Below are 13726 nucleotides of genomic sequence, written 5' to 3' on the forward strand. Positions count from 1 at the left end.
AGGCACAAACCGCAATTATTAATTACTCCTCCATGACCAATTTTCAAACAATTGGCACTTTCATGAATGACAAGGATGCCACCCATTCGTCACAACTAAATCCAAATCCCTGAATTTTCAACTGCTTTAACTTTTTAGCATGCGTTCAGTGGATGTACATTTTGTGCTTTATTTGAACACTAGAGTTTTAAACGCAGAAGTCAGAAACAAGCATACACGTGGTTTTACAGAGACTTTTTGTTTGAAGTACCGTATTTTCACGACCATAAGGCGCACCTAAAAGTCTTAAATTTTTCTCCAAAATGTAGGGGGCGCCCTGTGAGGCGGTGCGCCTAATGTGTTGTTGTGGAACGTAGAAGAACCAAATAAAATCCAGACGGAACCCATTCCTTCTCCTGACACAATTTATCCAAAAACACTCACAGAAGGTCCTCCAGAGCAGGTAGAGGGGGTCTTCCGGTTCCTGATGCAGGTTAATGTTGTCCCACAGAAGCTGTACGAATACCTGCTTACTGTCCTGAGACAGTGAGGTCAGAGGCAGCTGCAAGGATTACAGTCATTTTATTGTTCAATGGGGTTCAATGGAGAGTTTCAATGGGGAAAGGGGGCTTTGTAGGAAAACTGAGCATATTTATGAATTCCTAATAAACAGTACCTGCACCCCGTTGTTGCAGTGTTCAGAGTTCAGGATGAGGCCGGGCAGGTGAGTGGGCAGCTCCAGGCGGCGGAAATACCACACCAGGTTCCAGAAAATAATGGGATGCTGGCTGAGGAACTTGTGTGTGTAGATCACCTGACAGAGGCATTTCAAAATAAACGTCTGAAGGATCTTAACTATTTTCTGGAAAGCAGACTGGGTCGAAGTGTTCACCTGGTCGCCCTCGTTTTCCAAAAGCGTCTCCAGCTCCTTGCGGAGGACCAAGGGACTGAGGTACGGCACAGATACAGGTTTGGGGTTTGGTCGCTTTGTTCCAATGCCATCCTGCTTAACCAAAAAGTTCCGCCAATCACTTTCAGGGTATTCCAGGACGAATAAAAGCTATTTCTAGTCATGTCAGAGCAAAGGAAACTGACCGACGCCTCCTGGAGGCTGCAGGGCAGGCTGGTGGTGGACACGCCATGCCCAGTTCTCAGAGAGTTGTCGAGGCTCTGCAGCGGACCTCCAACACTGTTGCTGCGCGTCAGTGAGGTCCCGCTGCTTCTCTGCAGTTTCCCTGCCTGGTGCTCCAGCAGACCCAGAGGGTCTGACTGCACAGGCTCTGGAACCAAACTGAGAAGTCCAGAAGAAAAAGGATGAAAAAAAAGAAAGAAAGAGGATATGTCTTTGCTGCAATCAGCCTGCTTTTGACCGTTTACCCCTTCTGAGTTCCAGAATGACCGCCAGGAGTCTCCGGTGGCGCCTCCTCAGGGAAGGAGATGAGGTCCGGTGTCTTGATGTCAGAGGAGCTGCTGGGGGTGGGATGGGTGGAGTGGAGACTGTCTCCTGAAGTACTTTGATTCATGTAGAACCTGCCAGAGTGGCATTTAATTGAGATTCTCCAGTAAATCTGAACATTACATCTAAAGTCAGATTCATACCCGGGCACTGTGCGCAAGTCGTGAAACTCAACGTTCAGTAAGGGCAGGAAGGCTGTGCGGCAGAAGGGGCAGTTGGTGTTGAGGTTGGAGTCGTCGGCTGTCCAGCCCGCCATGATCTCCTCATCATAAACGAGGGCTTCACAGGAGCGGCACTGAGAGCAGCTGGACATCAATACCTGTCAGTGAGAAAGGGGAGGGGGTCAGTCCGATTTGTTTTGCTTTGTTTGGAGAGAAGAACGGCGGTGTCATGGAGGCCTCTCGGTTTGTCTGACCTCCAGCGCACAGTTCTGGTAGATGCTGGAGGAGGAAGCGTGATGTGAGGAGCTTTGCTCGGAGTCGAGGCCTCTGCCTGCTCGTCCTGGAGTCAGATCTGCAGACGGACACAGTCAGAACGACCCCAAAACCTCCTTAAAGACCCACTCCAATCATTGTTTGATCTTTTGTTCCAAAACGTTCCCAGTGGCCAAAATTTAAAAAAACTATGGTTTCCTAGAACAATGTTTTTGCAGAGTGGCAGTAGTTCTCTAAAAACTTCCTTATGAGTTGTGGACGGGCTTGTTGTCATAGAGGAACCCCGCCCCCCCCCCCAACCTATTGCTAAGAGCTTTCTGCTTGAACGGACCAGGGAACATATATTCACAGCATATTTTCTCGTTTTCCAACTGCTTTTTTTTGGCTGCTCTGATTTAAGATTTAAATAAAGTAATACTCAGAAATGCAATTTAAAGCTTACTTTTTGATATACCATATTGGTCGCTCCGGAGTATGAGTCGCAGCAGCCAAAAAACTCCATAATAAAGAAGAAGGAGGAGCTACTGTCCAGAGCTTTTAATCCTCACTGCTACATGGAAGCACTGACTGTAAATCTCATTTTAAAATAAATAGCAGGCAGATGATGTTGAGTAATCAGGTTTATTTATTGAATGTCCTTCTGTCGATGAGACCCAGTTCGATGACTTGCTCTACAGCAGTAGTCCCAGGCAATAAAAATTAAAAACAGAAAAACTAATGGAGGTGGAGAACGATCAGATTCTCCTCCATGTTGGTTTTGGACTCTACCTGCTGATCAGACTGAGCGGCACTTTTTCATCTGCATTGCTGTGAGTAACAAATACAGATACACACACCTACCCTCTATATGAGCCTTCCCCCCCCTCCAAAATCACATATAAGTTGGACCCCCGGCCAAACTATGCAAAAATACTACTTTTACCCTACTGAATATGGTGTATGTTCTCCATCATCAGAAAATGCCACAAGAACATGTTAAAAAGACGATTTTTATCAAAGTGGGTCTTAGAGTGCGCCGTCGGCCCCCTTTGCATGCGTACTCGGGTGCTTACGTGTCTGCTGGGTCCCTCTGCCTGTGTCGCTGCTGCCACTGCTGCTTCCCAGGCTGGTGGAGCTTCGGTTGAGACCGTTAGCCACCAATCCTGGGATGGACTTTCTGTCTGGACTCTCACTCAAGTCATGAGTGGACAGCATGTGTTCATCCAAGTGAGCCGGGAAGCCTCCGCCTTTCTGATCTGGTTCTTCCTGAAGAGGAGGAATTCACAAGAATTCAGTTGAAAAAGTTCCACTAACATTCACAGAGAAATTGAATTGATCATAATTCCAGCAAAAAAGTTAAATACCTCGTCATCCGAGTAAGAATAGGCCGTGGCGACAGCCACCAACACTTTGCTGGCCACATTTGCCGCCTGCTTCATTCCAGATTTAAGAACGTCAATTTTCGGTCCAGACAGCAGAGAGTCTATTTTGATGGCTGAAAAGGAGTTAAAGACGGAGCCCAGGGACCCCCCCTGCGAGGACTTGACCAGAGCCGTCAGCGAGGATGACCTTGGACTTGCAGCAGCACTCGCCTTCGTCTTTACTGCAAAGGTCCTGGAGCGAGATAGAGTGTTGGGGGAGCGTTTGGGCGTGTCGCCTGGTGAGTTGGATGGAGTTTTGATGGGGGGCGCGGGGAGGCTGGACCTCCTTTCCAGAGACTGGTTGAGCTGGGTGACATCGGTGGAGTTCGCCTGCGGCGGCTGCGGCGGCTGCAGCTCCATGCTGGAGGATTTCGGGCCCATGGGGCTTCTCAGGTTCATGTACATTTCGATTTCCTCTGCTAGATTACGAGATACCACAGCAGGAACGGGGCGCGGGGGGTCCTGACTGCTAACAGAAGCTGATTCCTCGCTCTCCGACACCAACAGGGATAGAGGATCTGCCCCCGTCTGTACGTCTTCCCTCTCCAAGATGGCTCCTTTGGCTCCAGACTCGTCCTCCAGCGTTTCTGTGTGCTTCCTCTGCCGTTGTTCCTTCTTGACCCCAGATTGCCCACCGCCTTCACCGTCCCCTGGACCTCTGGAGTTCTCCTTTTCTGGCTGCTTCTTGGCTTTGTCGTCTTCGGGCTCTTCCTCCAGGTCTTCAAAAAGAGCTTTGGAAACACTCTTTGAGGGCTGAGCTTGAGCTCCCGAAAAAGCTGCGGCCAGAATTCGAGCATCTGCGCCCATCTGGCTGGCCATGTGGTCCACTCCCTTCTCCTGGAGCATCCCGGCACGCGTTTCAGCGCTGAAGCTGCAGCTGCGCTCAGAGAAGGCCTTCTGCCGCTGCTGCTGGTTGGTCGCATTTCCAGGCAGCGAGGAATCCTCGTCAGACAGCGACACGCTGTCCTTCTTAATGTGTTTTCTGAAGAGCTTTCCTGTTCCAAGAGAAATTGACGAAAAGGTCACTTCAAATCTAACTTGAAGTTTCATATAGGTGATCTGAAAAGAGTTCTTCCTCACCCACTTCCCGGCCCTCATCCAAACTTCCTGTGGACAGCTTTACGATGCTGGGGCCTTGTGAGGACACATCCACGGGGCTGGGGGGCTCTGAAACAGCTACCGCTTTGTCCAGCGAGCCGGCAATGTCGCCTTCTGCTCACAGATACAAGAGATATGCACCACATAAAGACTCAGGAAGTTAACATCAAAGATGTTGCCAGCGACACCTAAAAAACACACACTCTTTGACAAACCGTAACTCTTTGACCATTAACGTGAATCAGGGATTCTGGCGCAGAAGAAGTGGCTTTTTCTACTGGCTTTGCGCCTTTATGCAACACTTTGCGTTACGCAAAGCCTATAGGAAAAGCCGCTTTTCTGCATCAGAATCAGGTGATTTACATTCAATAGACATGCAACATACAATGTTGCATTTCTGTGCAAAGCTACCTTTTTTCCCTTAATTACGGTTGAAGAGTTGCAGTAGTAAAAAGATTGACAAGTGTTTACAAAGATAAAGAGTAAACACAAAGGATTCCTGGACATATTTAAGAGAAAGGGATGAGTTTTTTTTTTCTTTTTTCAAAAAATGTTGCTCTTTAAAAAAAAGAAAAAAACCTGACCTTGGGAATGAAAGAAAACCGCCTTTTTACTTCAGTCTGTATAAACATAGTTCATTAGATAAGATCTGTGAACATTTTTACTCCCTGAAAACCTTAATATGTTCAGTTTTAATTTAATTTCCCAAAAATTGCAGTAGGGGATTTGGATTAACTTAAGTCTCTTAAAAAAGATTTTTTGTTTTTTTTACCTTTATGTTTTGCTTCATCGTCGTTTCTCTGGTTGTCTGAAATCATAGACGTTTGAGACTCTGCCGGCTCCTGGTGCAACTCGTCCTTCGAGCCGTAACCTTGATCTGACTGTCTTCCTGCAGATCACCAATTCACACCAAAATTGTCAAAAACGCCATTATTTTATAAATTTTTTCATAGCCAACATGTAAATATTTTATATATATAATTGGAACTGATATGACAACAGCTTTTAATTTCATTGTACATGTGGGAAGTGACAATAAAGACATAGCCTGCTTCCATTTTCATTGCTGCAGTTCTGACTGCAGCAGCTGAGGGATTCAGAGAGGAGAACGTTTACCTGCACTGCTGTGGCCATCTGCCGTGTCGTCCTTTTTGTGGCTGGGGGCGAACAGATTATGTTTGCCGTTGACCTCACAGGAGCTGTCAACACTCCCGTGACTCAAGTTGTCGACATCGGTCACCTCTGACCCTCCTACTGATCCGGCTACACCAAGAACAGGAGGAAGATATTGAAGAGAGAAGCAAAGTGTGTAACCGTGCTTTTACATCAGTAATCAAGCTTTGATCAAGCAGTTTATTACTATTTTAATTAAGCCAACAGTTAAAAAATAAGAAGTTGGTGCTCAAATTTTAAATAAATCTTTTATTGTAAAAGATAATTAACATCCCTGCTTTACCAGCTTTTATTTTAGATTTTGATTTTACATGGTAAAGTCAATTGTTTGTTTCAACAGTTTATTAACTTGTTTTTCAGCCACTTAAAGGTAAAGTTGGCATTTTCCCCATGTCTTTGGCTCCAAAGCTGGGATAGAATTCTCCAAATTATACAACCACGAGGTTGGGCAATGAGTTCACACTAACCAGCTCAAAGCAATGGTTTCATGTGCTGAATGCTGCATGTTTACATTGAAAATCTAAAGCTGGTGGATCAAAATGTTTGAGCATAAAAGTATTTTTCTCTCCTAGATTAGTTAAAAAAAAAAACACATCAGGGATAGTTTGAACCTTTTTTTTTAAACATTTGTTAATTTTTGAACGATCTGTATTGGCAAATACTCCAAATCAAATGACTTGGAATCGGATGGGGGCCAAAAAGAATCTCTTTGTACATCCCTTTAAGTGAATGCCACTCCACGGCATTTTTGCACAATCATGGCTGTATGCCCTGCAGTCATGCTGAATCCCACCTGTTGGTGTTCCTGGGGATTCTTTGTTGGAAGGCGTGCGGTTCAGAGAGTGCTTGAACTGGACCACTCCTCGGAGCACGTTGCGCACCTTCGTCCACATGAAGAGGCCGCTGCGGTTCCGGCTCGGCCACGGGCTTTCCAAGACGGCCTAAAGAAAACAGGAGCAGGAATGAGGACAAACCAGCTGAGAGATAGCAAAATAAGCTGCCGCTGTAGCCTAAAACCTTGTTGTAGTATCCATAAGTAATGGCATTGGGGTGGACTCCAGCTTTCTTCATCTCTACTAGGACTCGCACGGCCATAACAGGAAGTCCCCACACGCCACACAGCTGCATCACCACCCTGTAACACACCTGACAGGCAACCAAAGAGTTTCACTCATGCACTGACAACATGGCCCAAAGCAGCACCACTGCACCAAATCACAGGGCTCTACCTCATCCAGCACCTCCACCTCAGTGGACCTCATCTTCAGCAGCACGTTGTACGCCTGCTGCATTGCGCGGGGTTTGGACTTGGCCAGCCGCACGGCCGCTGGGAGGCAGATGAACCACAGGCTGTAACAGTGGCTGAACAAACAGCGGCCCCACAGCGTCGGGTTGGAGTAATAACGCTTCGCCACCTTGAACGCCAGCTTGATCTCCTGTTGAATCAAAGTGGCTCTTTTTTAAAGCCTGCACTTCAGTCATTAGTTGTGGTAACTCACCACTTAATCCTAAACGTAATTGAGTTAGTAACTGATATAATTAAGTAACTTGTAACCAGGACAAGTAACTATTTGTGTTCCTGTAAAAAGCAGTAGCAGCATGTCAGACTTGGATCTTTTTCTCTCATCTGTTTTTTCCAAGTCAATAGAAATGAGTAAAATAGACATGTAGCTCCATATAACTGTCAGAACGGTTTCACTCGTTTATCACAGATGCAAGATGTAGAATTACAGACATTTTAAGGTTGTAGAACTCCCCACAACACAGTTTAAACACTTTTCTCAGACGTGTTCACACTTTCTCATCTAATCTCTCAAAGTTCTAACCTCCAAAGAAAAATAAGACCAGTTTTATGGACTGAAAAAATCTGATCGCAATCCAAGTTTTATGTAGATTTAGTAAACTGAACGCATTCTGGACTGGAGACGCGGCACAAAGGAGATCAATAAGGATGCAGAACCTCGTGTTTACCTGCTTTGTCCTTTTAGCCAGCAGCGCCGGGCTGTTGCTCAGGGTGGCCCTGGTGGTTCTGCTGTTCGGAGACGGTCGTGGCTCTCGGGGACAGTCAAACAGACTCAGCTGCAGGTTGGGGAAACTTTTATAGCTGGTGGGAAACAAAAGAGCCGTGAGATCACATGAGCATAACAAAAACACCTAAAAGTCTCACTCTGATCATCTTTTGATTTATTGTAAAAGTGTTCCCAGTGGGTCTTTCAATTATGATTACTGCATTTTTTGCCTAAATCAAAAAAATACTTGTCCTCCAGGATATAGTTTCTGCAGAGCAGCAGCAGTTCATTAATAATTGTCCTCTGAGTTGTGGGCTGAATCATGATGCGGAGCAAACCCGCCCCCCACTTCCCCTCCCCCGTTAATGAGAGCTCTCAGTTTATAATCATTCATGCTAGCTTACATTCCCTCACAGCCCAAATCTAACATAACCAGCACAACATAAATGGCGGGCAATATTGGGGCTATTCGGCCCTAAAGTTTTGAGCCAGATGCCAGCTCAGAGAGAGGAAACCAAAGACGTACGTGGATCTATTTGTCTGCAAGTGGATGCATCGGGGGGGGGGCTTATGGCCCACCCAGAGTATTTTCTACGTCACATATGTGCTCTTTTTTCCAATTACATTTTTTTGTTGGCTCTTAATTCAAAACAAGTTGAATAAATAAATACTCAGAACGCAATTTTGTCCTCCATCATGAAAAAATTCCACTAGAACAAGTTTAAAACACCAGAAATGCAATTTTCTTCAGTGTGAGTCTTTGAAAAAACCGACTGCAATTAAGAAGATTTACTTGTAGCGGGGAGGCGGTTCGGGTCCGTCGTCAGGCGGGGCTTCAGGCGGCATGACGAAGACGGTGTGCTCGCTCCTTTGAGACTCATCCAGCTCCAGCAGTTTGGTGTCCTCAGATGACTCGCCTTCGGCCTGCAGAGCCAAAGATGTGAGGTGGTGAGATAGGAAACGCCTCATTTCCTTCAAATAATGTGGACACTTCACTATCTGAAGCAGCGGTCACCAAAAGACGAACATTACAGGATTGAAGAGAAAAAGCAGGAAATGTCCGTGCCTGCGCTGGTTTTTATTATCTTAATCCTACATCACAAACATAAAACAAGACCCTGCGAAATAATTTTACTACAAGTGGTCGCAATTACCTTAGTACCCTTGTCGGTGATTTTATCTGAGGGAAAAAGCTGCAAGAAAAGGAAAGAGACCAAAGGCAACAGAATGAATCAGAGGAAATTTCGGCTTCCTAAGCCTTTCCCAGCGTGTTAATGTTGATTTGTAATAAACTTCTGGAATACAATAGATTTTCCCTGGAAGCAAACCAAAGCCGGAAGACAGAAACAAAACAACGAGGGTCTGACATCGGCGGCTAATCACCTTCTCCACGCAGTCATCAAAAAAAGCCAGACCCGTGTCTTTGTCACTGACGAAGGTGCACTCCTCGATGAAGCGGATGAAGATCTGAGTCTTTGTCAGCGTGGAGTAGAACTTTTGATGGGCACGGTCTCTGCTTTTGAGAAACCCTGCAGGACACATTTCAGCTTGAGGAACAATTTCAGAGATTTGACAAGAAGCAATGATAATGAGCAGGCTGGGGAGGAGCGACTCCACTTCATCCAGCTGTGATCGATCCGAGAGATTAATGTTTGAAATATGGAATTCTTGGCAACAATACAGAAACGCTCAATCAAAGTGTTGAGATGACTGATCGATTTCTTTAATGGCTGAAGCAAAGGCAGGAGCGCATCAAGGAATCAATAGTGGTACACCGTGCAGGAAATGACAAACCCTTCCAGCCATGTTGATTGGAGGCGTCATCTGCTCACCTTGCAGGTCGTAGAGGGAATCTGCAGCCGTGGCCTTTTTGGAGGGCGCCTGGGTGATGGGTTTGAGGTAGGAGCGGTAGCCCTTCAGGATGGAGGCCATGAAACGCAGGAAGGCCTCTTGGATCTCCATCTCCAAGGCCATCTTCTTCTTGTGCCACGTGAAGTCTGCCTCGATCGGGGGCAGGTCCAAAGTGGAGTCTTCCTGGGGTGTGGCACGCATGGAAACTGAAACACAGATCAGGGGAAGTTAGAAACTTGTGATTTATTAAGCACTTAAGTTTCAAAAGAACAATTAAAATTCCTAAAGTCACTGAGGCGGTTGATAAGAATGTACTTCACTAATTCTTAGGCCTTTTATAGTAAACAATATCCATGTATTTGATAATATATTACCTTTGGCACACAAAAGAACACATTTTTTATTAAACATTAGTTATTTTCTTGAATTCTTTTCCAAATCGGCAGTAAGTTGACTATATCTCTAAGGCAGTGTTTTTCAACCTTTTTTGAGCCACGGCACACTTTAACCTTGACAAAAATCCCGCGGCACACCAGCATCCCAAAAAAAAAAAAAAAAGCAGAAACTCATAGTCTGTTTTGATCTACAGCCCACCCCCCCCCCACCCCCCGCCAATCTGACGTGCATTTTTGTGATAATTGTGGCAGAAAAAGCAGGAAGTTGCAGATGTTTTTCTAAAAGATGTAATAAAAGTTAAGTTACATACAAACTGTATGTTCGTTGTGTTTTCAAGACGCTGTCCCTTTAAGCCAATGCATCATGGGAGATGTAGTGTGAAAACTGCGAGAAAACGGCAGAAAGACTCGCGTCTCTGAGCTTCATGGTTTTGTTCACTTGTTCCACGGTCTGATACCAGATTCTGTGGAAAGTTACACCGCTAAAGACGAGCTTTAGCTGGTGTTTTTGTCGGAACTGACTGAGTTATGAGCTAAATTGGAACAAGGAAGTGGAGACTTTAACCACTTCTGATTGGTCAGACTGATGACATGTGATTAAGCCTTCAAGAATGATTGGTGGAGTCGTGGAGACAGTAAAAGCTGCGGGACTTTTCCTTACACAGTTATAGCTGCAGCTATTTCGCGTTACCGTCATTCTTATCAAAATGTCTTTAATAGAATCAAATAAACACAACGAAAAAAGTATTTTATGATCGTTTATATTCCTAACTACTCAGTGTTTTATCAGGACCTGTTTGGATGAACAAAGAGCTGATTTCCTGGAGATGGTTAATGTTTTTAGATCAGTGAATGAGGGCAATTTTCCACGGCACACTTGACCATCTCCCACGGCACACTAGTGTGCAAATATGAAGGTGCAGATGGTTTCCCCCAGGAAGTCTCATATGTCCCAGGAATGGGTGGACCAAAGACCATGTTTCCAGTATCATTTTTTTTTATCTTTCAGGAATTTTTTGTTCTCAAATTCCAGTAATAAAATAATAAAAGAAAACCCCTCTAATTTATCATGTGTTGTCATGTTTTAATCCATTTTATATGATAAGTACTTTTTGTTGGGTATATTATATCGGGTAAAAATCATCCGTCAAAAGTGATGGTGTAACTTTTTATAGCGAAAGTGTTCTAGGGTTAAAAAAAATTATCTTGGAGGAAAAAGTTTTTAAATAGCAAAAATAATCTTTAAGAAAATATGTCTTATTGTCTGTTTTTGTAATGAACACTTATACAAAGGGGAAAAAAGTACATATGGCTTTTTTATGCTCTTTTTACTTGTATGGTGCATTTACTCAAACATTCCCTATAATCATTTTATTCTCTTATATTTAAGAGTATTTTTGAGGACAAAAACGTCAAATATATTAAATCTGAAATGACTGTGAAATTAGCTTGAAGTTTAAATTAGTTCTTATAAATCTGTTTGTATAGTTAGTGTTGATTTATTGCTGTTTTGGAATATTTTACATCATAAAGCACTTTTGAAATCATGTGACGAGACACAGCTGATGCTGTGCTTTGAATTCATTTGAAGTTCTAAATCACGCATTTTTGCTTAAGTTTGAACCCTGCTTTAAATACATGTATACTAATTCTGTTGTGTTTTTATATACAGAGCCTTTGCTTTGTATTTGTGATTTTTAAGTATTATTTTTAGTCTTTGTAGCCCGTCTGTTAAGTTTTCTTTTTCTGGGAAAGGGAGTTGCTGTTTGTACCTTTGAGTAGCTGGTGGTGCAAGTTGCTCAGGGAGTTGATAAGACACTTGCATGGCTTCTTTGGGAGGTTTTTCCAGTTGCCGTGTCTCTTCTCATCAGACCTGTCATGTTCAGCACCGTGAAGTTAGTCAGCAGGAGGACAGCATAAACAAACACTTGAAGCCCTATAGCATTTGCTATAAGGCAGAACCATAGCAACGCATACAGGTAGATTGTGTTTGTGTCCAGATCCACACAGATGACATCCGGCGGGGGGTCGTACAGGTCGAAGTAACGGGAATCCACGCCCACTATAAATGGACAGGGGGCGTTCAGGACCCCTGCTAAAGACAGCGGACACAGAGGGATGTAGGGACACTGCCACTGGAAGGGGAAGATCATCTGCAAAGAGGCGACACAACAACCGGGGGTCGTTACCGAATCCAGGCAAGATCACATGCTTTATCTCAGGAAATACACTCATGCTGCCATCTGACACAGTCCTAGAGAAAATTGATATTTTTATTTTTAATTACAGTTATGAAGTTTTTAACCAAAATTAAGAAAGCCATGTCAAATTATTGGACATAGTTGTTACTGCAGAGCGGCTTTAGCTCAATAGAAATTTGCCTTGAGTGGTGAGTGGGATTGTTGACACAGAGCAACCCTGTCCCCCCATCCCTGCCACATTGCTGAGAGCTCTTTATTTACATGCTCTTCTGCTAGCATGCAGCTCCTGAAACTCCCAACCTAAACAATCCCGGTGGAACTACAATGGTAAGCAATATTGGCTATCCAGCCGTACAGTTTTGATCCAGATGGCAGCTCAGAGACGTACACGGATCTAGTTCTCTATAAGTGGATGCATCAGAATGGAGCGGAGCAGGGAGCTTTCTACTTAACAAATAAGATCTTTTTAAAAAGGCTTTTTTTTTTTTCATTTGCTTCTGATTTACAATGACTCGAATAAACAAATACTCAAAAAGGCAATTTTTTGAGCTGAATTTTCTTTATAGAATAGAACAAAATAACAGCTTCACTCATTTTAGTTCCTTGTTTGTGGTACCGTTCATAGAGATTTAGAAAAACACCTAAGTGGTAGTCAGTGTAAGATTGAGAACCGGAGCGCAATGAATTATTCTGATTTTCTGATTTTAACTTTGGTTGATGGTCTCTCTAGAGAGAGAACACAAATACAAAAGTTCCAGTTCTGACACAATGAAAACATTCATGGCTATCTTTTTTTTTTCTCCTTACATAAATGGACTTGTTCTGTATTTGGGGAGTCAGATCAGTCTAAAACAACAGTTAGAGGTTTTTGGCATCAAAGAGATTTTCCAGGATTGCGACATTGTGTGTTCAGACACCTGCAAACCCTGATAAAAGCAGTGAAAGTTCACAGATAAAAGAATATTGGGTCAGATTGTTTACCACTGATAATATAGCTGTTGCAGAAAATAACATTAATGAAACAGTTCTCTTTCCTAGAGTCTCTAGCGTTTTCAATTAAAAAATAATAATCATTCGTGGCTGATTTATAAATTGGGATTTTAGTCTGAACAGTAACAGATGCAGGTGTGAAAACACGCCTGGTGTCAGTGCTTGAGACCAGCAGGATCATCAAAAGTACAGTTAAAATCTGGCTGAGCCGTTGTACGTTTAAAATGGAGGACTTTTTTGTTTTTCTTTTTCAGGGGTTGCAAACTAAAGCATACTCACAGCCACAACAGCCTCTGCCACTCCGGTCAGCACCGCGGGCCGCAGCGAGTGCAGCAGGATCTTGCTCTCCAGCAGCACGAAGTGCAGCAGCGTGGCACAGTTCTCCGACCCCAGATTCATCAGCAGCGTGCTGTGGTCGGCCCCGCTGACGGTGGGGAGGGGAGAGGGCAGAACAGAGGAATGAGCTCAGGCAGAGAAAGAAAACAAAAAACGGAAAGAAGAGGAAAAGGGAAAATCGGGATGAAAGGAAAGGGGGAGAAAGAGACTAAGGCTGGAAAAATGGTTTTTATCTAGACAGAGAGGTGTTGTTGAAACAAAGTAAGAACTGTGAGCAGAAACGCAGACACACCTAGCTTAAACTAGTCAAAGCAGCAGCGATACCATCAAGACATCACGAAAATAAATTCAATTCCATCTGATAAAGGATTAAAACTGTGCTGAGGCTCAGATGACTAATATTC

The 13726-nt window shown here is 44.0% G+C and overlaps 1 protein-coding gene across 4 annotated transcripts in view; it reads right to left on the bottom strand.

Moving 5' to 3' along the window:
• The window catches only part of dennd4c (DENN domain containing 4C), a 48312-nt gene that overhangs the window by 2799 nt on the left and 31787 nt on the right, over window positions 1–13726 (bottom strand). The window contains exons 9-32 of one of the 4 annotated variants that reach the window (XM_011487387.3): window positions 13266–13410; window positions 11773–11948; window positions 11568–11668; window positions 9382–9606; window positions 8933–9078; window positions 8704–8742; window positions 8343–8473; window positions 7512–7644; window positions 6770–6976; window positions 6558–6686; window positions 6334–6481; window positions 5484–5630; window positions 5140–5256; window positions 4350–4481; window positions 3621–4264; window positions 3213–3578; window positions 2910–3114; window positions 1851–1948; window positions 1579–1754; window positions 1357–1509; window positions 1075–1270; window positions 872–982; window positions 656–793; window positions 424–541 (exon numbers count right to left, since the gene is read on the bottom strand). In XM_011487387.3, the coding sequence (XP_011485689.1) occupies window positions 424–541; window positions 656–793; window positions 872–982; window positions 1075–1270; window positions 1357–1509; window positions 1579–1754; window positions 1851–1948; window positions 2910–3114; window positions 3213–3578; window positions 3621–4264; window positions 4350–4481; window positions 5140–5256; window positions 5484–5630; window positions 6334–6481; window positions 6558–6686; window positions 6770–6976; window positions 7512–7644; window positions 8343–8473; window positions 8704–8742; window positions 8933–9078; window positions 9382–9606; window positions 11568–11668; window positions 11773–11948; window positions 13266–13410 (4181 nt within the window). Of the gene's footprint in view, window positions 1–423; window positions 542–655; window positions 794–871; window positions 983–1074; window positions 1271–1356; window positions 1510–1578; window positions 1755–1850; window positions 1949–2909; window positions 3115–3212; window positions 4265–4349; window positions 4482–5139; window positions 5257–5483; window positions 5631–6333; window positions 6482–6557; window positions 6687–6769; window positions 6977–7511; window positions 7645–8342; window positions 8474–8703; window positions 8743–8932; window positions 9079–9381; window positions 9607–11567; window positions 11669–11772; window positions 11949–13265; window positions 13411–13726 lie in introns of all 4 variants that reach the window. The other 3 variants (XM_020711607.2, XM_011487385.3, XM_011487386.3) reach the window with 3 other exon arrangements.

The sequence above is a fragment of the Oryzias latipes genome, chromosome 18 (assembly GCF_002234675.1).
Source record: "Oryzias latipes chromosome 18, ASM223467v1".
In the NCBI taxonomy this organism is placed as follows: Eukaryota; Metazoa; Chordata; class Actinopteri; order Beloniformes; family Adrianichthyidae; genus Oryzias; species Oryzias latipes.